Raw genomic sequence first — 26,917 nt, 5'->3', positions numbered from 1 at the left:
GAAAAACTTGGTTCTACTAGCTGAGTTGCATGCCCATGCAGACATCTTGGCCTGTGCCCAGTGATAGCCTTTTCTTCTGGATTCCCTTGGGTCCCACCTTTCTCCAGTGCTTTGATTGTGGGATCCTGCATGGCGGGGGGAGGGTTGGGGTCACTGGGGATGTGGGGGGAGGTAGTTATTAATTTCCTGCATTGGGCAGGGGGTTGGACTAGATGACCCTGGTGGTCCCTTAAAACTCTATGATTCTATGATTCCACAGCCTGGTGGACACTCTGTCAACTGGGACTGCTGCTTTGCTTCTTTCCCTAACCAACCTTGATTGTTATTATGATGGAAACAACAGGCAGTGGGTTAGAAACTGCAGAATGTGATTCCCAAGTATATTTTGATGTGTGGCCTTAATATCATTTGGGGAGTGGTGGCTTGGTGTTGTGGTACAATCACATCCTTCTTCACCCTTAACAATTGTCAGCTAGGAGCACTTTAACCCTGTCATAACTCACCTGGATGTCAAACTGTGACCCAATATGTGAATTTCAGCCTCCCTTCCTACTGTCTTGGCTAGCCAGGTACCACTGCCTACCAGCTGTTAGCCAAACTGCCCTTTAACTTGGGGAATTAGCAAGCAAGATGGCAAACTACAATATTTATAAAGCGGGAGCAACCTTTGTATACCAGAGCCGGTAATTTGACCTTTAAATAAAGACAGAAGCAAAGGATTCCGAATTAAGAGAGTTTATGTTTTTCTTTCAAATCCGTGATGCATACACAATGCAAAGAGAGTAATACAAGCACAGATGCCAACGTGGCAGGGATCGTTGATGGGGCGATATTTACCGTTCTTGAAGAGGAGTTGTCCAAGTTCACATAGACTAAGATAGCAGAAATTAAGAGCAAAGGCGGGGGCAAGGGGTTCCCGTAGACTTGGCCAGCAAGGCGGGAGGGAGCGTGGTCAGGCTGCGCAAAACCAAACCAACAGAGTAATGGCAAAGATGCCAGGAAAGACCTAAAGTAACATTATGGGCTGGGGGCACCCCAGATATACTGTTTTTCTGGGGGCGGGGTGAGGGGATTTACCCCTCCTAGGTTCCCAGGTGACAAAAGGTGACAAAAGGATTAATCTTCGGCTGCCGGGGTGGGGTAGTGAGAATTTGGAAATCTATTCTGATTCCAATGGCTTTTGCAACCCGGGAGGAACTGGGAGATCTCTGCTGAAGTGATTAACATTCTGGAACAATAGGCACGATCTCTGCAAACGTCTGGGGATCGCTGCTGCATAGCTGGAGGAACGACTCATTGCTGATATCAGGATCGCTGCTGATTGCCCATTAAGCTGCTGATGTTGCAATGGGAAAGGGGGGTGTTGGCACTGACTACGTGACTGTCTGCTTTCCACGACATGGCTGCGGCTGGAACAGAGTTTGCGCAGGAACACGGAGTTTCTCAGGTTCACTGGAGGTTGCCCTTGCTTCTGCTTCCTAGCTGCTGGCTGCACGGAGCGCACATGAGTGGCCGTGTCAGTTTCAATGGAAAGCGCAGCGGCCATCCCAGTAGCGTTTGGGGTGGGCTCGCGGCTGGAACAGTAGTCGTGTGCCTGCATATCGGGTTGCCAGGTCCAGTCCGGGAGTTTAGGCGGCCCGTATGCTTTCACAGCCTTTGCAGTTCCTTTCCATAACCACCATCTATTCAACAGCACAAATCCTTCCTGCAGCTAAGAGCTCTGTCAGATGTTTTATCACCATACCTTTTCTGATTGGACTTTTGTTCCTTTGTCTTCCAGCCTCCTTGACTTATTTTTCCCACAGTCCTCTGCTTCTTTCACAAAGCAACTTTCTGTTAATGCATTTGTGTGAAGCTTTTCCCTCAAACTAACTTTTCATTTTCCTCACAGAAGCTGCTATGGTCAGTGTGGCACAGTGGTTAAGTGCAGCGGACTTTGATCTGGAAAACTGGGTTTGATTCCCCACTCCTCCACATGAGCGGCGGTCTCTAATCTGGTGAACCGGGTTGCTTTCCCCACTCCTACACATGAAGCCTGCTGGGTGACCTTGGGCTAGTCTAAGTTCTCTCCGAACTCTCTCAGCCCCACCTACCTTACAAGGTGTCTATTGTGAGGAGGGGAAGGGAAGGTGAGTGTAAGCCACTTTGAGACTCCTTAAAAGTAGAGAAAAGTGGGGTATAAAAACCAACTTCTCTTCTTCTGTTTTCTGTGCCAGTATTCTATGTTGAATCCTTCCCACTCAGCAACAAAACTGTTATTAACATGAAAACAATAAGGCTGTCTCTCTGCTGAAGAAATAACACCTGCTATACAGATTCTCTCCTCTAGGTCTTATGCACTTCAGAAGTTACAGCTACTGAACTATCTTGTTTACAACCATAAAGACTATTTTTGATTTATAGCGATCCTATGAATTAATGGCCCTGACCTCAATGGCCCAGGCTATCCCAATCTCATCAGATCTTGGAAGCTAAGCAAGGTTGCCCCTGGTTAGTATTTGGATGGGAGACCACCAAGGAAGTCTAGAGTCTCTCCTCAGAGCCAGGCAATGGCAAACCCACTCCTGAATGTGCCTTGCCTTAAAAACCCTACTGGGTCTCCATAAGTCGGCTACAACTTGTCGGCACTTTCCACCACCACCAACAGCTGGATTAAGCAATCTATCCATCTTGGTTTCACAGGGGAAGGATGGAGCCATCTTTCAGCATCCATAATCCGTGACCCCAAAAGTTTCTGGCTTGTTTTCTATAGCATCCCAAGAAAGGAAGACACCAGTGCAGCCTGGACCCTTCCATGTTTGCTAGGCCACTTTCTCTCGTGTGCTGTTTACCCTGCACACTTCAAGTTTGACAATTTCTCATTAAGCTGATTTCAATTCAGTATCACTGGAGCAAGCTTTTAATTACTTGCACTTTCATTTGTGCCCACTGATGGAATGGAGATGCCAGGAGGGGCCTTCATTTGCATATATTGATTAGAACTAACCAAAGCTCTATTGTCTCTGCCCATCATGTTTAGGAAATGTTAATTCTCTGTCTGCTAAGGCTGCTGCCCAGATTTTGATAAAGGAATGGCAGCTGCATCAATGTGAGGGTGGGGGGTTCTTAGCAGCGGACAGAGCGGTAGACCTTTCTTGTGAGGAAGAACGGAAGGAATATCACATGCCGTTCCCTGGGTCATCCTTCTCCTACAACTATATCTTTTCCTGTCTGGAAGAGTACAATTAGGGATGCATCTTGGCTCATCCCTTTCCTCAGGCCCAAGTACCCCCCCCCCAAAAAAACCCACAACCACACACTCAGCTGACCCACCTTTCAAAACTACTGCTCAGCCCACCAAGACACCCTCTCACTGGGCTTTACTTCATGGAACCAGCTCTTGGCTGGTCCCAGATATGCCCCCAGCTTCTTACCAAAGGTAATTCACAGTGCTGCTGGTGGGCCACAGAAGAATGAGATTTCAGACTGAAAACAGCCATTCCAGGAGTTTCTATGGGGCTAGCTGCCTTCTAGGACCGCTATTCTCCAGCTACCTAATCTCCCTCTTAGCAATAACTACAAGGCAGTGGGAGGAGGTACTTCCAATGCCAATATTCTCTCTTTCAGTTGTTCTGTCTGCTGCTGGTCTGTTGCTAGAACTGGAAAAAAATGTGCTTGAGCAAATGATAGTGAACCAGCTGTGGCCTTTTTTGGATGATGCTGACAACCTAGAACGTTTCTGTCTGGTTTGAGGTTATCCTCATGCAGTGGGGGGAATGCAGGTCTCTTGGTTATCCTGCACTCCACTGGCATTCGACTCCACCGCAGACTGTGTGTGTGTGTTAAGTGCCGTCAAGTCGCTTCCAAGTCACGGCGACCCTATGAATCAGCGTCCTCCAAACTGTCCTATCTTTGATAGCCTTGCGCAAGTCTTGCAAATTTAGGGCTGTGGCTTCTAGGGCTGTCGATTTGGTTCGTTCCGAACCGAAAAGCAGCCGAATTTCCCCCGATTCGGCGGTTTCTAGTTCGGATGGAACCGAATTCAAAAAAGGCAGGAAAACAACGAGCTGAATTCGGCGAGTTCGGGGCGATTGCCAAATAAATTCGGCAAATTCGGGGGCTCCGAATCAGCAGCATAACCATAAAGGCATTAAAAACACATTTGCGCCTTTCCACAGCTCTGGGGGGGCATGTTTGGAGGTAGAGGTCCCAAAATTTCAGCGTAGCTTGAGGGGACCCTTCCTTCAAGAACCCCAAAGTTTTGTGAAGATTGGGTCAGGGCTGCCAGAGATATGGGGCCCAGAAGGGTTCCCCCCAAAATCGCCCACAGGAATAAAGGAATTAAAAACACAAGAAGGGTGCCCTCAAGCTATGCTGAAAGTTTGGGACCTCTACCTCCAAACATGCCCCCCGCAGAGCCGCGGAAATGTGCGAATGTATTTTTAATGCCTTTATTCCTGTGGGCGATTTTGGGGGGGACCCCTTCCGGGCCCCATATCTCAGGACCCCCTGACCCAATCTTTACAAAACTTGGGGGTTCTTGCAAGAAGGGTCCCCTCAAGCTACGCTGAAATCGTGGGACCTCTACCTCCAAAAATGCCCTCCCGGAGCTGCAGAAAGGCGCTAATGTGTTTTTAAAGGCTTTATTCGGCCAAATATTTTCCCGAACTTGGAACTTGGCGCCAAATTCCACGGATCCGAATTGGGGGAGTTCGGACTTCGGCATTTCCCAAATCAAAACGGGCTGAATTTTGCCGAATCCGAATTTTACTGAATTTTTTTTTCAACAGCCCTAGTGGCTTCCTTTATTGAATTAATCCATCTCTTGTTGGGTCTAGTAAGCAGACTAGGAAGCTGGAATTCCAGTACTCCAGTGTTTCAGCTCCTATCTGCCTGGTGAACTGATTGCAGGAGCTGGTGTTAGGGCAGTATAGCTCTGCATAATGGTACTTATACTCAGTGGTTTCTCAGGGCTCTCTGCCTTGTCTCCTATGCTGTTTATCATCTGCATGACACCATAGAGAGAGATTGCTCAGAGATTAGGCATGAAATGACAGAGGCATGTCAGTGATGCCGCTGTATTTATCCTTTTCATTTAATGCATCTGGAAGCCAATGAAGTTCTTGAAATAGTGGCATCATAAAAATAAGGCAAGGAATTTGAAAAGAAATCATGGAAAGTTTGAAATGGCTGTTTAACCATAGCATGTTGATGTTCAATACCACAGTGGTTTAGATAGATGTGTTTTCATATATTTTTTATGATTATGTTAGCCAACTTGAGTACGCAAAAGGTAGGGTGCACACAGGGCAGGTGCCAGTCATTTTTGCCCCCTAGGCAAGGCTAACCACTTGCGCCAGTTTTCAAAAACAGATGTCTTGTAGAAAAAATAAAAGTGCAAAACTTTTTATAAGACGTTATAATTAATTATATTCCATAGCACTGTTGTAGTACTTATCTTAGTGATGCTATGTTTAGTAATTGTTTTCTACTGTGTTTTAACCTTAAGTATATGTTGGGTGTTGTAAACTGATTATTTGGTGTTGTATTATGTATTATTGTTATGATTAAGCTCAAGACCTTTGGTCAAAGGAGCTAGTAAATAAATGGTAAAAAAAATGGTACTTATCTTAAAATAAAAAAATATATAAATTGTCAGTTGCATTTTTCCAAGAAACTAATCTGTTTAAAACTGTGCCGCTCAGGCCAGTTCTGCACCCCTCTGAGGTCTGTGCCCTAGATGACCGCCTAGTTCACCTAATGGTAGCACCAGCCCTGGGTGCACATTTTAAAAATAATATACAAATGTTCCCATGACAGATCAAAAAGTGAGTTTTGAGCCTCTTTAGCAGGATATTAGTAATGTTCATATAATCAAACAATATGACCCTCATTGATGCATGGGGAAACATATTAGGCGGGGGCTTAACTTTTTGTGATCAATCCATCCAATGGATGGTGTGATTCTACATGGATACTGCATGGTATTTATTTCTCATTAGTAGTCTGTTTTATTATTTATTTAGCTAACCCCTTTTTATCCCATCACTCTCCCCTCCTCCACTTCTGACAAGTGTTAGCAAACTTCTGATCAGGAGTTTTTCAAGGTCTTTCATTTGTGAAAAGATTCTGGTTTGCCTTGGCAGTTTTGTCAATATGGAACACTTGGCAAGAAAATTCAGTTTTGATTATATAATAAAATGCTTCAAAAAAGGCAAGGAAGCCTTCTGTAATAGCAGAAGAATGATAGTGTAAATAATTAAGGTTGTCAACCAATTATAGATGGTAGTTGATTTATCATCTGGCTCTTAATTGATTGATTATGTTTAAATAAATTTGTATATAACTGAAGCCTGAGCATAGATTAGTAGCTTTTTGAGGATATTGAAGGGCAGGCAATTTCCTTAGTGCAGGGCAGGATTTAAAATTAAATAACCACTGCCCATTAAACCAAGAGGCGATGTTTAATATTTTGTCATTGAACTGGGAATTGCAGTGCTGGAATATTTCTCCTTACAGTATCACACCAACAAAATGGATTTAAGCCAGGAAGTTAAAATCCCGTCATTGTTATGGATGATGGAGATTTTAAAGCCTTAAATAAGTAGGCTGGGATGCAAAGGGGCTCCCTGCTGCATGGAATACCATTGCAAATGCCCCTGCCCTGCTGGAGCTACGTCAGCTGCAATCAGGAATCTGAGATGATTTTTCTCTTCTGGTCCCCAGACGTCATTAAAACAAGCCAAGCATAGCAACATCAGCCTGTTTTTAGTGGCTTGTTTTAATGGCTTTACCATCTTAGTTGTAAACTGCTTCAAGCAGGTCTCTGGAGAGGCAACATATACATTTTTTAGTAAATAAGAATTAATAATGGAGCTTGCCCAGCCCAGGAACAAGCTTCCGAGGCACAACATATTGCAAAGTCCACCTGACCACCCTTAGCCCTGTCAAGAATATGTGGTCTTCCAGCTGAAAGCTCAGAACTTAATTCTCAGGACCACAAATCAGCCTTGGGTGGTTGCTGTGAGAAGCTCCTCTAAACATTTCTTCCATATGGGGAGGAGGATAGGCTTTCTTTCCAGCCCACCCAGCCCCCTCAATCAGTTCCTAAGTTTAGAACAACTAGGGCAATTTTCTTAATTAGAACCAAAATCTGACTTCCAGTCAAGAGTTTTGCACAGACGATACACTGCAGAATCCAAACTGATGAGGCCAGGATCATGGCACAGTTCAAGCTTCCAGATATGAAAATTTATGCTATAGAACATTGTTTATTAGTGCAAAGGGGGGGGGAACACAGATGTTTCTCTTACAGGAACCTTTGACATGAGGAGGAAGTGGCTTAGAAACCAGAATGAAGATATCAAAAGGAGTATTAAGAACTCCCTAAGGCATAGATGCTAAAAATATGTTGCATTTGACTTATTAGATTCATCCATCCTTTCTATAGCATCTTATCTATGGCATTTTATTGTTAAGTGAGGGGAGGCTTCTCTAAAGGTCATATAAAAAGTACTGGGGCCAGAAGGAATTTTATGGTTTCAAAGAATTTCTCATGTGATGTTGAATAGCATGCAAATGTATATAATTTCAATATGAGCAGGAAGGAAAACTTCAGTATCAGTCCCAACAGCAGAGACTCAACCAGAATAGGCAGGTGAAGCAATAGCATCCTTTCACATTTGTGTAGTGACCAGGGGTAGCGCTCATCTCAAATTCCAAAATGAAAATAAATGATAGAAACAACGATTCAATATAACTGACTACCTTTTACATGAATTATTCAAATAGCTACTATGCATTCTTTTCCATGCATAATTCCTTTCAAATTTTTACACCAGATATAAAGTAGTTTGGTGATCTCTTCCCCTTTAGGTTCTGACCCAATATTCTTTTCCCTTCAGGTTCACTGGCAGGGGCAGCAAAACTGCATTTAATGTACAATACCAGAGATATTTTGTTCTATTAAAAGTCTAGCTGATGTTAAGCATAGATGCTGCCTTTTTTTTTCTTCCTTTACTTGTAAAACTGACCTAGTCACATCAAGCTAGTTGAGGGATGCACTACGCTCCCCTAAGGGGAAGGCAGACCCATTAAATAGGCCAGGCTAATTCATATCCCAGTACAACGGTTGCAGTGTTTTGAAAATATGCTAGCTGATGCAAGGAAGAGATGCTGTAGTATACAAATGGATTGACAGGATAGAAACTAGAACATGTGCTACAGGGTGCAATGGTTACGCTAGGACTTGAAAGGCCCAGGTTCAAATCCCCACTGTCCCATGAAGTTCATTTGCTGACCTTGGGCCAGTCACTATAATTCAGCCCATCAGATTTTTGTGAGGCTCAATGGGGAGGTACTAATATACACCCTAATACATATCAGCCTGTATATATTTTGTTAAGATGTGAATGACGAGTCTGCTGTAGTATGTGAAGCCATTCACCTGCACAAACTAGAACAGGAGCAGAAATTGGTTTAATCTCTGCAAAAGTAATCTATACCACCAGCTGTATTCTCAGGAAAAAGAGTAACCACACTGACTGAAACATCTCATTGTGTTTCTGGTATACATTGTTTAATAACAATGACAACCATGCAAATACATACAGAACTCATGTTACCTTCCTTTTTTTATCCTGCCTTTCTTCCAAGGTCAGGGTGGCATACATGACTCTCCCATCCCCCATGCTGTCCTCACAACAACCTCTGGGGTAGGCCAGGCTAAGAACCTGGGGCTGGTCCAAGGTCCCTCAGTGCGCTTCATTGCCGAACCCAAGTCTCAGAGACCCTGGTCCAACACTACAAATGGGCTGAAGTTACATGTGAAGGGTGAACTGTTTTAACTCGGTGAGCACTTTCAGATCTGGTTCTTTTAATTATTTATGCTATGTTCTTCGATTTATTGTAATAGGCTTTGGCTATGTACAATAAATGCTATCAAGTACTACCATTGCACCACACTGGTAATACCCGCTTGCATTTGGGCCCAGTAAGAAGCAAGCAAACCACAGACTGGGGGGGGGGGAATGAAACATATACATTAAAACCTGTACAGATAGGCCCTTGCTGGTGAGTTTTGTTGAACACCCCTCTCTCCAATGTTTTAAAAAAGCATCATGTAAAATGCTTTGGCCCTGACCTGGATGGCCCAGGCTAGCCTGATCTCATCAGATCTCAGAAGCTAAGCAGGGTCAGCCCTGGTTAGTATTTGGATGGGAGACCACCAAGGAATACCAGGGTTGCTGTGCAGAGGAAGGCACTGGCAAACCACCTCTGTTAGTCTCTTGCCATGAAAACCCCAAAAAGGGGTCGCCATAAGTCGGCTGCGACTTGACTGCACTTTACACACACACAAAATGCTTTGAATAAATACACCACAGACAGCACTGCAGAATTAAAGTACTGACTAACAGTGTTTTACAACTGGGACCATAAATGGGGGGGGGGGGAAACAAGTCCAAGCTGTACTTTGTAACAATAATTTAGCCCCAAACCACAGCAGATACTCTTCAGACGCAACTCACTTGCTGTTTTAAAGGTTCTTCTTGCTCACACCCACACTCTTTCCAATTAAACTCGCATTTTCTTTTCAGCCCTCAAATTGGCACTGTTATATGCAAACGGAACAAATGCAAGATTTCCCCACCGTTAAAAGAAATTAGTCGCTTTCCTCCCTGTTGGCCTGCCTTCTCTATGTGAACATAAAGTTTGTTGGGGTGCAGCTCACTGCCATGAAAATCAATTTCATTTTTTCTACAGCTGTCACAGCAACAGGATTAATTATGGTAGTTTAGGAATTCTAGGAGCTCCAGATCAGATGATGTTTTAACTTTCATGGACTAAGCTCAGGGTCTCAGTCAAATCAAAGTGTCAGTGTTGGAAAAACAGTTGACTTGTATCTAGAACAAAGTCCTTCCATATTTCATAATCTATCATACTGCAGGCTCTAACATTACATTGCCACTACATGCAGCAATCAGAAAGAGGTTTAGAACTTTGTTCACAACATGAAAATTTGATGTTTGTTCCATGCATTATGTGACACAGCCTCAAGTGAGGGGAAAACCCTTAGTTGGCTGACCAAGTCCTATGAGGAAAGGCTGAAGGAGCTGGATATGTTTAGCCTGAAGAGAAGACGACTGAGAGGGGATATGATAACCATCTTCAAGTACTTGAAGGGCTGTCATATAGAGGATGGTGCTGAGCTGTTTTCTGTTGCCCCAGAAGGTCGGACCAGAACCAACGGGGTTTAAATTAAATCAGAAGAGTTTCTGTCTAGGCATCAGGAAGAATTTTGTAACAGTTAGAGTGGCTAGCCAGTGGAACAGACTTCCTCGGGAGATGGTAAGTGCTCCTTCCATGGAGGTTTTTAAGCAGAGGCTAAATGGCCATCTGTCAGCAATGCTGATTCTATGACCCTAGGAAGATGAGAGGGTCTTGGCCATCTTCTGGGCATGGAGTAGGGGTCACTGGGTGTGTGGGGGGAGGTAATTGTGAATTTCCTGCATTATGCAGTGGGTTGGACTAGATGACCCTGGTGGTCCCTTCCGACTCTATGATTCTATGACAGTGTTTGTGAGGAATTCTTGAGCATACAAGCTTCCTATATTTGCTGTAGGGGTGGTGGTGTCTAAGATTAGTAGGGATTTACACCAGTGCCGACATTTGGAATTGCAATTAAAAAATATCAGAATCTTAAAAGTACTTCCCTTAAAGTCAATAGGAAATGGCAATTTCTCACTATAAATAAGGAAAAACCCTGTTAAGGTGCCCCATACCCCCTTGAACATTTGTTGGCAGAGGTACCACCACCAAAGAACTGAGAAGTTCTGGCAAGAACACAGCAACAGCCACAATTGCCAGATAGCAGGGTCCAGGCATGGGCAATGGCTGCAATCTGGCACTCAGAACCACAAATAGTGCAAGTGCCACCGTCGAAGCATTGGGCATGGCACAGTGGAGCAGAAGATGGTTGGTGTCACATGCTGGACAGCACTGGCAGAGAGACGGGAACAACAGGTGGCTGGAGATAGAAAAATACTGCTAACAGCACTGGGCGTAGCTCAGTGGAATATATGGCATAGTCCTGGAGCAGCATTTGGAAAAAGGGATGGGGTAGCGGCTGAAGCTTGACATGTCCTGCTTTATAAGTAGGGGCTGGAGTGTGCTGCTGAGGAACACAGGCAGGATGCTGCTGCAGTCGCCTCGTTTGTGAGCTTCCTTGAGGCACCTGGTTGGCCACTGTGGACTTGACTGGGCCCTGGTCTGATCCAGCATGGCTGTTCCTATGTCTACACCAACACAGGGAAGACTAGCAATGAGTGTCAGTCCTAAATCTTATTCTGAAGTGTTACTATATAGACAAAGGGGTATATGAAGATGAGGTACTTAAAGGGAGGGCTGTTTCAGTGTGCAGAGTATTAATCAACAACGAGTGGTTAAAGGAGAGCAGGGGAATTACAAAGCAACTCTGCCCACCTTTCTGTTAGAAAGGACCTGTGTAAAAAGTACTGTCTGTAGCTGCTTCAAGATTCCACAGTGTAGAGAAAGACCGATCACAAGCTTTGCTCTCGCCCCAGGCAATACTAATTATGGGACACTATGGTGACCAGGTGTCAGGCTGTGGAGTTTGCTTCACTTTCCTGTCCTGGGCAACCCAGCCTGCAATATATGGGCACCAATGGGATCCCAGGTATCTAGAATTATGCTGAATATCCAGAAGTATAAAATTTTGATTCAGAAACATTCAAAATATGCAATCATTTGTTGAATTCAGAATATTTCCAAATTTGAATGGCACAGCACTAAAATTCAGTGTGGTTTTTCTGAACAGCACTGTTGGAATGACAACTGTGAGATTCAACAATGACATTATGTAATTCAGCAGGAGAAGACCAAGGAGAACAAGATGCTAGGTTGAGATTTTGTTCAGCTCTTCTAGATTCCTCCCTGTTTTGCGATTTGCTTCATCAGGGGATCTTCTATAGAAATTTCTCAGCTCTCACCTTGAACAACTGTCCCCCCTGAAACACAGCAGTTGTAACTGAAGCAAGAACTTACCTAGAATTTTGCATTTCACCCTCTGGATGACCCAGCTTGCCAACTGGGAATTTAATGCAACAATGGTTTTGGTGTAAAAATACTGTTTTAGAAATTCAACAGTATTTTGGCAGTAGAAGTCACATTTTTTTCTTGGGATTGATCTTGAACAAAATAATTTCATAGTTTTCAAGCAGACAACACATTTTTGCTACACCATACCAGCAAGGCTGCATTTCTGGATTTATTAGAAACAGCTGTCCATACATCCTTCTAAAACATTACATGTAAATGTGCTTTATTGCAATCTTTTATTGCATTTTTATTCTAAAGCAAAGTAGGCCAGAATGCTTAGTGTCTGGGATTCCAAAGCTCAACCATCTATTTTAAAAAATAGAAACATACAGTAAGATCATAGCACATAGGGTGACAAGTACAATGTTGCATTACTCATCTAGAAACTACAATATGACTAACGTAACTGTTTTCCTCATGAAGCGGTTGCCTTTTTAAAAGTTAAACTACATGAATCTGACTACACCATAAAATGACAGAACAGGTTTTACATACCAACAAGACTACCAAAGTTACATGCTGGAATTCATATTAAAAGAACAAAACAATCCCATTGCTTCTTGAGAAGCAAATCTTTGACAAATAGCATCCCTTAAAAGGAAAACCAAAATGGATTTCAAGAATGTGAAGTTCATGTGCGGGATGTACAAAGGAGTGCACAGTCCTGGCATACCTCACTATAAGATGAGGCAGCCCACTCATTCTTACATGGATACAAATATGTTATAAATATAAAAATGAGTCCAGACAGTGATTAATGCTACTGCTCTCCTTTGCACATTACCTCGGGGTGTGTGTGTTTCACTTATTGAAAAAAAATGTGCAACTACTGTATCTCAAAGGAAAATTGGCTTCTCCAAAAACGTAACAACTTAGTTTAAAATAAACTAACACTTTATTGTGGAGCAAATACGTAAAAAAAGCTGAAAACTTAGAATTTTAAAAGCACATCAAGAGTTATTAGTGATGAACCCCTCATTTTTGAGAAAGACGGGGCGAAAAAAAATCCCAGCTTTCAAACTGTAGGGCATGTAGAGCAAGTGCAAACGGTGAATTTGGACTTCCAGGGGGCAGAGAGCCACTTATGGCTAACGCATATAGATGTGCATGTGAATTAGTTTTCCATATACCTATATACATACAGTACATATACACACACATACACACAGAGATAGGTTGCAGACCAGTACAATCTCCAGGTGCTGTAAACTGCCAAAACTTACAAAATTATTAACAGCTTGAGTCTAATTTCTTCATAGTCACTCACCCAAAGACCAAACACTCAGAACTTCAAAAGACAACACACAGATTCATTTGCACGGCTGGCTGGCATAAGGGAGGGCTCAACTTCACTGAAAGCAAGAGACCTATAACGAAGGGGGAGAGGGGGCAGAGAAATCCCCTGAAAAAAATGCTTCAATGGTTCTTTCTCTACAGGTACTGCAAACCACTGCTTACCTTTTCTTTCTGTTTGTTTTTTAAAAAGTGACACGAGGTGCTGATTGAAGAAAGTGCAATGCTCCCATGGATGTAGGCATGACATGATATCAAGCAGTGTGAAATACCGGAGTGTACTTCAAAGAAGAGCCACTGCTACACACAATACCCCTGGACTCAGCGAGACTTGCTCTCTGATAGATCCCAGAGATGTCTCTGTGCCATCCACTGCATAAAACTCTTCAAGTTAAATTCCAAGCCAACAGGAATATCTGCATTAGCCATAAGAAAGGAACATGGCATAGCGCCAAAGGATGGCGACTACTAGAAAAATCTGCATTAAAACTATGGAGCCAGCCCAGGAAGCCAGGGCTTTAAACATTTTACTGTCTAAAAAAAATAAAAAATCAGACCAATTACTGATCCTCACATGCCCCTCAGAACAAAACAGGCACAAGGGTTTTCTAAGAATTCCCTCCCTTCCAAAGTTTTCTGCCTGCAGATTAGATTCTCAAAACTCTGGTTGTCTCTTGTCTGTTAGCCAGACAAAGCCTATTCCTACCGCAGTCATTAACACAGTGCTACTTCCCAATATTTTTTTTTGCTGCGCTTCTCTAGAATTTTTGTCTTTGACAAAGTGGACCAAAAAAGAGCATTTGCTTGTATGTTTCTTTTAAGTTAGAACGGGACATTCTGTAAACTTCAAGGTAGCTTTGCATGACATAACCACCACAGTGTTTTGTATGTACTGCCTTACCACCTATACCAAACATTCCTGCTAGTGGCTTGTGATAACATGGAAATGAGCCATATGGTAGGATCGAATCTGCATGGCAAACAGGTACACATAAAACTGCCTCTCATGGTGGTTTGCTCCATACAATAGCTGAATTGTGTGTCATGGGGCTCATACAGTACCAGTTCAAAGTTTCTGGAAATCACCCTAGCAAGACACTCTTACTGGGCCTCCAAAGAAATTGAGGTGTTGGTTAACCTCCCCCCTACAGTATACCCACCCCATCAGGGTATGAACAAGTGGGCGGCTGCTGGTACTCCCTTGCTACCAGCTGCCTCCTCCTACCCAGTTTACCATGGGATGACAGCAGGTAGAGGGTTTATGGGAATGGGGCCAGGAAGCAGTGGCTGGCTTGGCCAACGTATTTTAACCAGATTGAAGAAGTACAGCCAATAAGGATGGGGTAAAATGGAAAGCACTGCCCCAGATGCATGGCGACAGGAGTTGATTTGATTGCTTGGATGATGGGTGTATTGTCCCACGTTGCTGCCCATTTGGACAAGCCAGGGAGAATCAGCCCTGTCGCTTTGGTAACAGGAGATGCTCTCAACTCATGGTAAGACAGATGGGTCATGTGAGGCTGTGATGGGAGGCAGGGAGCATCTGAATGTCCCTGAGACTCTTGAGAAGGCAGGAGTCCAAATAGTGAGAGTAAGTGGGTAGGTGGTGATGGCTAGGAGCAGCAGCAGGGGACTCCATCTGGCAGTGAGCACTCTGCCAGAATGAGGCCCCCAGGGTACAAGTCATTAATCTCTATGTTTAATTTTAATTTGACCTCCTAGCCCAAACATGCCTTAAAATATGTTTTAGAAATATTTTTTTAATGAAGAGATTCAAGGAACCCAAACTGGAAATCTTTTTGCTTAAACTGCAAATGTCTCCATGAGCAGGCAGCAACTAACCCCCACCCCCCCGCAACCAACCAAATGTGCACCGCTGGATGTAAATCCTACTGAAATTTCACTGAGCCATAAAAGAGATATTTATAAATTCATTTTAACAAAAAATTGGTACAACAAAAATCAAAGTTAGAACATGAAACAAATCCTTGAATACAGACTATAGGGCCTTCCCAGATCTGCACCTATAACTTCCTTTCACAAAAAAGTTCTGCTTTATGTACGCATATATATGATACTCACTAACACTTCTGATTTTTATTCCCTATTAGTGTGAATAAAAAATGACATTCAAACAGAAAAAAAGTTGTTCAAGTAACCAAAAGGGCTTTTCTAGACTTGGAAATATGATAGCAAAACAGGAAAATTACTAGCCACAGCATTAAGTCACTGGACATATTGTCATGGTTTTTGTACAGTGAACAAGTGACGGTATAATCACAGAACCAAGACATCCTTGACATAGCACTGAATGAGGCCAATGTTGCTTCCACAGTCTGCCTGCCCTTAAAGAAAGCCAAATAATCGCTCCAGTTTCTTTACCTGGGGCATGTGTAGGGTGGTGTTCCCTGCTGATGTCACATATGCGTAGTTTCATTCAAACACCTTCCAATGAAAAATATTGATTGGAATGATTCTGCATGCTAACTGTTTGTAGCTGGATTTGGTTGGAGGGGGAGGGGAGTTGTCGGTTTAAATTTGGGTAGGCCAACATTTTAAGCCAAGATCTTGAGGTCTGAACAATAAGCTCCGTATACACACCAGGTTGTCTCCTCATTAACAGCAGCCTTTCAGTGCTTGCTCAATCACTTCTTAAAGTTCTGAGGTGTCTCAGAAGTGGTTTCTGATTCAGTGGAAGAAGCTGCTGTTAGGGAAAAGAGAAGCTCCATTATGTATATAGGCAATGGTGCCTCTCTACAATAGCTCTCTGGCTCATGGGCTTAAATGATAAGGAAACCCATTGATGCAGATTTATTCTTGTTCTGCTACGCAGTAGGTTCAGATTCTGCTTTGTACAATATGGGGGCAGAGGGGAAACCATGCTATAACTTCAGTTACAGTATTAAACTCATCTTCCTGAAACTTCATTAATATGTGTATTTGTTCTTATGAAGTGTGACTGCCAAGAAACTATTCAGCAGAAGTACTGGCAGTTCAATGACTTTTCATTCTTGGCTAATCTACTGCGCATCACAATTAATATTGTAACTCCAGAAAGAGATGCAGTTTCCCACTTCTGAGGAAGCAAAATACTGAATTATCCCTAGTCCCTGCAAATACACTTCAGATAAACTGAATATTAGAAAACACCATTTCTCCCCACCCTGTGTACTGTTTAACACTGTGTAAAACAAAAAGTCTATATAAGTGGGTCACTGAGATCAATACCAATCCAGCGGCTATCAAGTGAAAAAAGCATATTCTACTGAAACAAGCCTAGCACATTGGCTTTTTTTTTAAAGCCACATCAAACTTTTCTGCACTTATGCCACACACATTCATATATTTCACTTCTGCCATTCTTCTCTTATGCCTTTGTTTTAGCTCATAAACAAAACAGGGTATGCTATTAAATAGGCCAGAGGTAAGAATTAAGAATGCTGTCACCCGATGTCAGTTAATTTCACTCATTTAACAACTACTATAGGCAAAAGCAGAAGTCAAGAGATGTTGATGGATGCTGGGTGAGGAATGGAGTTCAGCATACTTGCTACATATTTCAGCAGGCTTCCAACCATTTCTTTTGCTGGTCAAGGTTTTTAAAAAGTCTAATGCAAAGGCATATGAAAACCAGATAGGCAGCACCAGCAACCAGTACTCATTGACGTAATCGAAAGCAAAGAGGCAAGACAAAAGGATATCAGATATCTAGGTTTAGATTGCTCGTAGTCCTGATCAAAATACGTTAGAACATGAAGAATTTAATGGGAAGTGCATCAAAATGACTTTTGAGGGTAGATTTATGTAACAGAAAATTAGAAGATTAACAAAATAAATTTAAAAATGAGCATACAAACTAAAAATAGAAGCCAGAGACTTTACAAGAGTTAACACAGATCAATGAGGCAGGTTGTCTCTAATATCTTTGTTATATTTTCAATTAGTTCATTTCATGGTTTGGTTCCAATTCCTCTAGAATTCAAAATAACCAAGATTTATCATTGGTGGCAAAATCGCACCAAGGTCTCTTCTGAGAGTCAGGAAAGACATCTGTAACCTAGGCTGGATTTTATGACAGGGGAGTGTTAGGCAACATGCAGGTACTTGATTAGAACCTGCAAGCTAGGTCAGACCCCAAAAGAAAGGACAGAATTTCTCTCTGAAGACTAGCAGAATCCAGAGCCACACTTTAAAAAAAGTATATTGCTGGTGATGGGGAAGGGGGAGGGAGGTTGAAGGGGTACATTGGGTCATTATTATCTCACCAATTTAAAATGACTGCAGGGTAGCTTTTGGAGGGGGGCAACCATCATTCCATTTTTAGAAGATGATGTTCCAGCTGGTTAGCCAGCACTTAGCTTAAGCGGCAGTAGATTAGTGCAAAACAGAAGTGCTTTTGGGACACATCAAGCAATCTAGTTTGGCCCCTCCAGCTGCTGATTAGTGCGCAAGATTTATCATTTTCCTGTTCAGCGATTTCATATTCTGCATAATACTTCAATGCTCCTTTATAGTGCATTCTGCTTCGTGTAAACATGATAGTCTAACAGTCAGGGGGTTCAAGGTGGCACTGAAGTTGGGGTGCAGCCAGAAAAGATCTAGATGTCCCAACTCCCTGGCATGCACTTCAAATACTACACAGAAAAAGGAAAGACCTCATGCTGAATCTATTTTTTCCTTGATGCCTAACAAGAGTTCTAGCTCAGGTATAATGTTTAGAAATGGCAATAAAGAATCAAGGGCATAATGCAGTGACAAAAAAGTCAAATACAGCATTTTAGGAGCACATAAGTTCTCACAGTCTTGAATATCCAGTTCTCACTATTTGCTATAATTTGTTACTGATGCTACGTATAATCCAGATGAATCTGACCATGGCAGAACATTAAGAAAAGCTGTTTGTGTACTGATAGAGTCTACCATTCTATGTCTTGTATAGTTCCACTGAATTCAACTACCCAAATATTTGCTTTTATGGTAGGCCCACAATGAATTTGAAGGGCAAGTATACAACCTGTGCAATGGAATTAACAATTTAGGAGGCAATCCAAATGCGTTACTAGCTTTGTAGCCTGTATGAACAGTATGTAGACTGCACCCCTAATTTTTGGTTTAGCAAGCCATCGAGAAAAAACCCATTGCACTTTTTTCCGAAAAGAAACAAATGTTTTCAAATAGAATATTTCATTGTTTAGCATCTTACAAACATGCCAAGTGCCAGCTTCATTCTGGTTTACATTCCAAAGCTTAGTGTCTTTTAAAAACAAAAATTGTCTGACATCCTTGGAAGAAAGAAAATGTGTTTTTAAAAAAGTAACAAAGGGGAAGTGGTGCAGTTACGTCAGGTCAGGTTAGAGTTTTGAGAAGTACATAAGAAAGTTTTAGCTTTTATAGTTTTTCTCTTCAAGTTTTGGCAAGTGTGCGGTTGCAAATGCAATCTTTCCCCATATGTGCTCAGTCCAGCAATGAGCGGAGTTTTGGTGGTTTCAGTTTGGTTTCTTTAATATGAAGACCTGTAGTGCTGTCAAAACCAAAACTTTGTTATTGTTGGTAAAATATAAAGCAATATTTCTTTGACGATTTTTCTTTTAAATAAGAACCTGAAACTCTCCCCGTAATTCCTTTGGTCTCCTTTCACCAAATCCCGTGCTACATCAAGATAAGCCCTCATTTGTAAGTTTGTCTAACTTGCAGCAAAGCTGCTAAAAATTAACAGGGAGGAAAAAAAGCGTCTGTAGCAGAGACTATTCCTCCGTTTTCCTGGAGCTTAAGACTGAAAGACGTTACCAATACCTCAGAAAACCAAAATCCAAGTAGAAGTTCCGCTGACGGTGCCTGGCAAAATGTCTCTCTCCATGGTTTTGTTCTAGGTTTTTGTGTGTGCATTTTAGAGAGTTTACTTGTTCCCTACAGGGAACACAAGAGTCTCCATATATAAAAACACAGCTGATCTTCAGGTAGCACCAGGGCACCTATCCCAAAGCTGATACCTTGTTGCTGCTAGGTCTCCGATTCACATTCATCAAATCACTTCTTGTGCAAAACAAGCAGTTTAAGGAGAAAGAATGCCCTCTGGGTTCTAATAAAAACTGTAGAAAAGAAATCCGAGATAACCAACACTTCTCCCTATACTTCACCCTCCTAGAGTTTATCTACAGAGGGAGGGCATCTGTGCATAGACAGGGTAAGCGAGCCTGACATTGAGGGAGTCGTTGTGTTGGACGAGGGAGGTATGCTGGTAATGAAGGACTAATTCTTTAAGGGAGCTATATAGATTATATGGCTCTGCAAACCCATAACCTCTTTGAGTGCTGTAGATCACACAGTGTTTAACTTCCCCATCAGCTCTGTAAAGAAAAGAAAAAAAAACATTTAACATACTGATCAACTACTTAGAATATTACAATCAATGAAATATTGAAGAACTTTGATGGATTAAGACAAAGAAAAAACACTGTAAACAATTATGAGCGCAGAAAAAGAGTGCCTTGATCTAATAAGTTTTCAAATCTTTCACTTAAATATCCCCTCTCCCTGACAACTAAATAACTACCAGATTTGGAAATGACAGCAGACTAGAAGTGAAGATTCTTCCAAGTACTTGACAGGGCAATAAAAAAAAACTTTAAAAAATCCATAAGCCCAATGAACACTATTAAAGCTTGTAACACTTTAGACTACCAAGTGATCCCATAAGTCATAATCTCTTTTCTTCTAAGGGCCATTCCTGATATTCTTTCCATCTTTAAAACAACATTAAGGATTTAGCCTACAAAGCAGCTAAAAGCACATGCTTCTCTAACATATTAACAGTAAGATACAAGTCAGCTGTTGAAACTTTCTTCTACTCGCATTCCTAGAATGGTCTACCATTGTCGAATTTAACCTCAGATCCATACTTATTATGGGACTGAGGGGGCATGATAGCAGGATAATCACTGTCCCCTTATAATGGTTTAATCCTTTTCATATCAGTGCGACTAGACTGGAAAATAGCAAGTGTATTGACAATTCAGGAATTCCTTCATCCTCCTACAGGCCAGTGTACGTTTATTATCTTCATATCTGCATGTTTCATTCTCCACAACATGCACACTGGAGCATTTTCAGAAGAGACTAAGGCAGCAAAATTAACCAAGCCATGCAACCTAATCCTGTGTATTCTTATTCTTAAATAAGGTCCATCAAGTTTAATAAGTTTAACGGGGCTTACTCTTGTGAGTTCACATAGGTTTTTAGGCTCATGGAAATTCAGAGAATCACTACTTACACCACAGAACAGGCATAACAGCCTTTCTTGCTACTTTCACGAATTAAGAATGCTCCATCAGGTTTCCCACCAAGCAAATCTTCTGCTTGAATACGATTGATATCTCCAACAAACCAAGTCTTCTCATCATAATGTGGCAGATTTTCATCTTCCTCATTTGTAAAATATGTACTAGGAAGAAACAAATGTTATTTTTTAATGCAGGAACATTTCTGTATTAAACAATGGAAGAGGCCTTTACACAATGGCAGCATATTAATACTGCCGCTGTCAAGAACCAGCACAGTGTAGCAGTTGAAATATTGGACTGGACTTTTGTCCGGTCATTACTGGTTAACTTAACCTACCTCACATGATTTATGTGAGGAAGGATGGAGGATTTATGTGAGGAAAATGGAGGAGGGAAGAACTGTATGACAATGAGCCCCTTGGAGGAAAGGCAAGAAAAAAGTGACATATAGAGAAAATCAATTTCATTTAGGAATGCATACACGATCAAGGCTTGTAGCAGTTATTAGCAGTCCTGAGGTATTGTTGTTTAAATGTTATTTAGAGTATCATATACAGTACTAATTATGATTGTTTATATGCCTTTTCTAGAACTAATTCCTTTAACACTCTATCCTCAACCAGCTTTATTACTGTAGCAGATTTGTTAGTTATCCTGAATAATTTGGCCAAGAGAAAAAACAATAACTACCATCTGTGTTATTTGGTCATGCATGTAGATATGAATTTTATGACATGGTCATCAGATTAAAAAATAGTACACATGGTCATTCTGGAACAACATAGACACACACACACACACACACACTAATGCAGAATTATAGGTTCTTGTGCAATTTCTCCATGCAGTTTGGTCATTCATAGTGTTAAAAATCATAATGGCTGTAGAAGGACACTTACTCATCAATATTTTCATTTTTGATTCCCAGCCAGTCGTTTATTCGCTTCTGCCTCACTCCTTTGTGATTCAGCCAGCTGCCAATTGGATATAACATATGGAATAAATTAGCACTAGAAAAAAGTTGTTCAAATACCTATAAAATACCTGGGCTAAAAAGGAACATGCCTAAGATGTAGTTTTCATTCACATTAACCCAGCCCCCCACATTCCCAACAATATGTGGGCACAGCAAGAGGAGATGCATTTTGTCATCCACCTGATCAATGATGCCTCAGCTGCATTTTAGGAGGCAGGAAATTGTAGCACTGCTTTAGAAAGGCAATATACCACATAGAGGTCTTGTTTAATTATCTGCTCTGAATCTGTTCATCAGACAACAAAGACTTAGGATAGGCTGCTTTTCACTTCAAAGTTAAGGGGGATATTTTCCTGGAGCCAGAACTGTACCATACCAAGCATGCTTTGTATCAGAGTTATTAATAAGCCATGCAGTTATTATACGAGTGCTGAAAAGGCTAACCATCTGTTGAAGTCCTTCCATATCAAGGGGCTACCCTTCCCTTCCATTAATGTACTTCCATTCAGTATTTAAAGAAGAGCTCCACTACAGTGCAGAAATATAATATTGACCATTTAATAACCAACAATTAACTTCTCAGCCCATGCCTACTTACACAAGGTACTGATCTCTGATTTTGCGCAGTTGGATAAAATCAGGTTTGATACTGTTCATTTTCTTATCAATTTCCCGGTTGTCCAGGGCTTGCTTCTTCAAATCTTGTTCCAATCGCAGCTTGCTATCATGGATCTCACCCAGACGTGATTTCAATTTTTCATAATTCATCATAATACTGTAAGAAATATTTCTAGTTTATGTACTTCAGACAAGAATATCAGACTATTGTAAGATAGAAAATATTTGAATACTGTGCTCTAATACTGCACAGTGTGACAGGCACTGTGGTAAACTCATGACACTTTCCCTGTTCAGAGAACTTTCAACCTAAGGGTGCATCCATATGAGAGCTTCCTATTCCTCCACTTCATCACTAAACCACGAGTGCAGAATAATCACCTTGGAAACCAGGTATATAATATAGCACAGGCGAATTCAGCAGCAAACAGAGCACCACGGATAGTCCAGACAACCCAGATATTCCAGCTGCAATGTAGATGGGTCATGCAAAAGGGTTATGTGGACTTTGTAACAGGATTAATTCACTAAGCAGATATGATCACAGAACGCTGCACAGTATACACTTTCAGTTAGGTGGCCAGGGAAGTCTCCTTCCTTTGAATAATGCATAGATACTGGAAGTAGACTTCACTAGACATCTAACTAAAGGTATACCTAACATAACCAGGAAGAATGAATTTGTTCTACTTACTCTCATCAGAATTGAGCCTCTGCAGTCTCAAATTTATCAGTGAGACTGTGCAACCAATAAACAGGTTATACAAGCAGGTTCATATTTCAGCAGTGATTTTTCTAAGAATACCCACCACCAGTGACTTTTACAGTAATTGATGGCGCAATCTTAAACAGAGTTACACCCCTCTAAACCCAATGCCATTAACTGTACTTAGAATTACACTGTACAGTAAGCATCCATACTAGAGATTGAGAGATCTTTTCCTTTTTGAGGTAGAGCCTTTTGGAGCTCTTCAGCCTGCTTCAGACTGTATTATCCTAAGTAATTTAGCACCTTGTGTTACGTCCCTTAAACCAGCAAATAACTGCTGTATTCAGAATCGGACAGGGGATTAACTGCTACTTAATTCAAAAGAATAAATGTGCAGAGATTTCCTTGTGTGATTCATAAATTGCAGAAGCTTTACTTCCATTGCAAAGGTCTTGATTATACACTTCTGATACAGCTGAGTACTGTTAAATTACTACTTGATAAAGATATTTTGGGGTTATATGGGAGTAGGTATAATTACAGAGATGTCCAGTAATGATACTCAAACAGAACAGTCAATAAATGTAGCGTTTTGGCAAACCTTACCGTTCAATTTCCTTTTCATTCCCTTCTCTTCGGAACCTTTCAATGTATTCTTTGCTATACTGCTCTTGGGTGTGACACTGCTCTTCAAATATTTTAATTGTTTCATTAAAAGCTTCTATTGCTGTTCTCTTCATCTGGATTTCCTGCACAGACAAATCAATTCCAGAGACCACTGTTAGCCACCAGAATCACAAAGTTTCTGAACAGCATGCTGCCTTTCAGTTTGGGATTCTGATTCTAGCTTCTAAAATGGAAGCTACAAAATTAGGCCTGCAAGAACCTCTGGCTAACTAGGTACACTTTTTTCGCAAGGCAACCATTTAATTACTTTGAGTATGCAGAATTGAATGAAGCTAGTCCCAGTCATCCCAATTAGATACAGTGACAGGGGATGGTTTGGCCTTTATGAGGCAGCAGGTATCTTTAACAATAGCAATAAAAGCAGCTTAGATGTGGGGAACACCTGATCCTGAAGAGTAAGGCTTACGTTTAAGTGCAAAGTCAGATGTCATAATATTGATAAGGTCCAAGGAGGAGACTTTGTGGGCCTTGCAGTGATTTTCCAATGGCCTCTTGTTCTTTTGATTTTAGAGAACCTACAAGACTCCACAAGCAGGTAAAGTTTGTTTACAGGATGTATAATTCCTCCCAAATCTTACACAGCTGGGAAATAATGGGAAGACGTCCAATATTTGAGCCAGTCCTGGATGAATGCCAAGGAATGTTTAAACAGTTATAGCTAAGCAAATCTGCACAAGTCACCTCTCATGCTTTTCAGTATTGAAGAGATTTCACTCATGTTCTTGACCATGTTCTTCTGGGCAGGCTGCTCCTGTAGCCTACCATCCAAGACTGCACACTCAAATTGATATTCAAAATCTGTAATGATGCCATTCAATAAAAAGGCTGCTCAAACTATATGTCTGGTGACAGAAACACAATTCCCAGTTAGCCCCTTCTCCCAGCTGCTTTTCTTCTCCACTTCTCCCAGCTTCTTTCCCTGCAGCCTTACCCCCGAGAAACCAGGTTTCCAGTAAAAGAGAGGGAAATAAAATAGTGGACACAGAAAGTTAGGAATCCTCTGCTATGTTTTCATGACCTGATCCCCCTTTGTATGATGAAAACAAGCTGGTTTGGAAGTTGCAGGTTTGCTGCCAAATGCCCAATTCTGGGCTTTATGACCAAGAGAACAAAATATAATGGCAACTGACCTGTGAGGTTCTGGTATATTCTTCATATAACCTGTCATACTCTTTACTTTTCTCTTGATATTGAGTGTGGTATTCCTGCAGCTTTTTGCCCACAGCATCAATATTATCTTCTTTCACCAACTGGTCCTGCATATGTCAGAGGTAGAAAACAGGAAAACTTTTTAACAACAACAAAAAGATACTGATCTGCCTGAAAAGCTACCATCATGAAAAAGCATGTATTAAGCCAACTGTCTTAGGCTGAACAACAAATCCTCTCTATCTATATACTTATTTGGTTCCTCTGGGGCCTTACATCTGCCAATACAATTTTTATCCAGTTTTTGAATACTGACTAGTCCAGTTACTCAGAAAGCATACATAAATGTTTGAGAATCACAGCTGGATCTTTGTGTAAACTAGTGTTTGCAACTGGATGCCCAACAATAACCTCAATACCAATATCAGCAAGATTTCTTTTACAGAGTGTGTTAGGCTTTCAATCCTATAATGCTTCCCCTACGAAAATATTTTTATAAATATAATGGAGTCTGTAGATAATGCACATGTTGTTAAACTTAGTCTGCAAATGTATTGTTCAAACAGGCCAAACGTTCTAGAAAATTGACAGGAACTATTTTTGGCCCAAGTGTCCCAAATCCCACATCTACTTGTGAAGATGATAGTGTGCTGGCAAATGGGAGAGGGCTGTACTTTTCCAGATACACTGGGGGCAGCTTAATTGCTGGTGGTGCTACCACCACCTCAGGTTACCTTGGCAAACCTTAGGGCACACAACTAGCTCTGCATGCTGACAAAAATGGTTTGGTGTGCTGCTGTTGGGCATGTATGCCAGGAATGACCTCTCTCAAGTTTAGTAGACTGTACAGAGAGCAGGTTTCCAGTCAATTGTTGGTGCCACCCAACTTTGTAAGAACCTAGTTTGTATTGCAGTCACTCACTAAAACACCAATTTCATGTTTCAGTGCAATGTAGAAAATGTGTAAGTGAGGCTACTGAACACCCATGATAAGAATAATATTAAGGTGTATAGACGTTTATGGTGTCTTCTTGAAAGCATTTGACTTTCGATTTGAAGATATTCCTATACAATCTCTAGAAAGATACATTGTTTAAGAAAACCCTATAAGAACACTTGCATTTAATGATAGAACTGGGTTCTCACCTGCTGGTATCTGGACACAGGATACATCAGCTTCACATCAAGCTTAGGGTTATACTGGGCAAGAGACTCATGGCGATAGTGGTTAATCAGCTCCACAACAGAACTAAACGTCAGTGGATCAGAAAAACCGTATTTTCCATCTCGATGATAAATTTTTATTAATTTATTGTTGCCACCCTTTCTGCAAGGGAGAGGTAAAACAGACTACATTGATCATATGTGCAACTGCGTACACAACTAATACAGAACACTGCAACTATACTAAAAATCCAAAGTTCTGCACAGTTAGTTTGCACTACCAATATTGAGAAGCTACACTGTGATTTGAATGTTCAAACTACACTCTAAGTATAGTTGCTTCATTACTCCAGGTACATTCATCCGACTAGAAGTTCTTTCGTTAAGAGTGAGAATGACTCTTTCCTGAAGGTATGTGTGGCCTTTTAACACATTCATGTGGTCCAGTTACCTTGACATTCCTCCTATATTTCCTCAGAATCTCATTCTAAATAATGAAGTTGGCTTCTAATATGCTAAGATCACACTGCATGTTGTTTCTACAGATATATCTATTCTTTTGGATTCAATCCTAAAATTTATTTATGACACAGAAGAGTATTCAAACTTCTTGCATTCCCAGATTAAATTTCACAATAACATACTTTGCTTGCAGAACCAATACTTCTGGCAGGAGCAAACATCAGAACAGTTCCCTATATCTTTTAAATGTATAGGTCTTGCACATTTAAGTACAGAACAAGTAAGAACAAAGAAGGAACCGTTTAAGACATAAATTCTCTCCTGATCTCTTTCCAGTAAAAGGCTATGGATGAAGTATTTTCTAAACAAGTATCTTGAGAATCCAATTTGAAGATCAATTTTTTGGTATGAACTTCTGTGTAACAGCAACTATATCATTTTTCTCAAAGGCACATTATAGAGAAACCTATTTATATACAGTCC

General features: G+C 41.3%; 1 protein-coding gene across 2 annotated transcripts in view; it reads right to left on the bottom strand.

The window, feature by feature from the left end:
- Positions 1 to 19,520: 19,520 nt before the first annotated feature.
- The window catches only part of PIK3R3 (phosphoinositide-3-kinase regulatory subunit 3), a 293,502-nt gene continuing 286,105 nt past the window's right edge, over positions 19,521 to 26,917 (bottom strand). For both annotated transcript variants that reach the window (XM_056844282.1, XM_056844283.1), the window contains 7 exons: positions 25,955 to 26,135; positions 24,790 to 24,915; positions 23,579 to 23,721; positions 22,244 to 22,420; positions 21,569 to 21,643; positions 20,660 to 20,830; positions 19,521 to 19,736 (listed from right to left, as the gene is read on the bottom strand). In XM_056844282.1, the coding sequence (XP_056700260.1) occupies positions 19,538 to 19,736; positions 20,660 to 20,830; positions 21,569 to 21,643; positions 22,244 to 22,420; positions 23,579 to 23,721; positions 24,790 to 24,915; positions 25,955 to 26,135 (1,072 nt within the window). In that variant the 3' untranslated portion in view covers positions 19,521 to 19,537. The remainder of the gene's footprint in view (positions 19,737 to 20,659; positions 20,831 to 21,568; positions 21,644 to 22,243; positions 22,421 to 23,578; positions 23,722 to 24,789; positions 24,916 to 25,954; positions 26,136 to 26,917) is intronic.

This window comes from Euleptes europaea, chromosome 2 (genome assembly GCF_029931775.1).
Source record: "Euleptes europaea isolate rEulEur1 chromosome 2, rEulEur1.hap1, whole genome shotgun sequence".
NCBI lineage: Eukaryota > Metazoa > Chordata > Lepidosauria > Squamata > Sphaerodactylidae > Euleptes > Euleptes europaea.
Note: the sequence above shows the minus strand (reverse complement) of the source record. Positions and strands in the feature narration are given on the sequence as shown.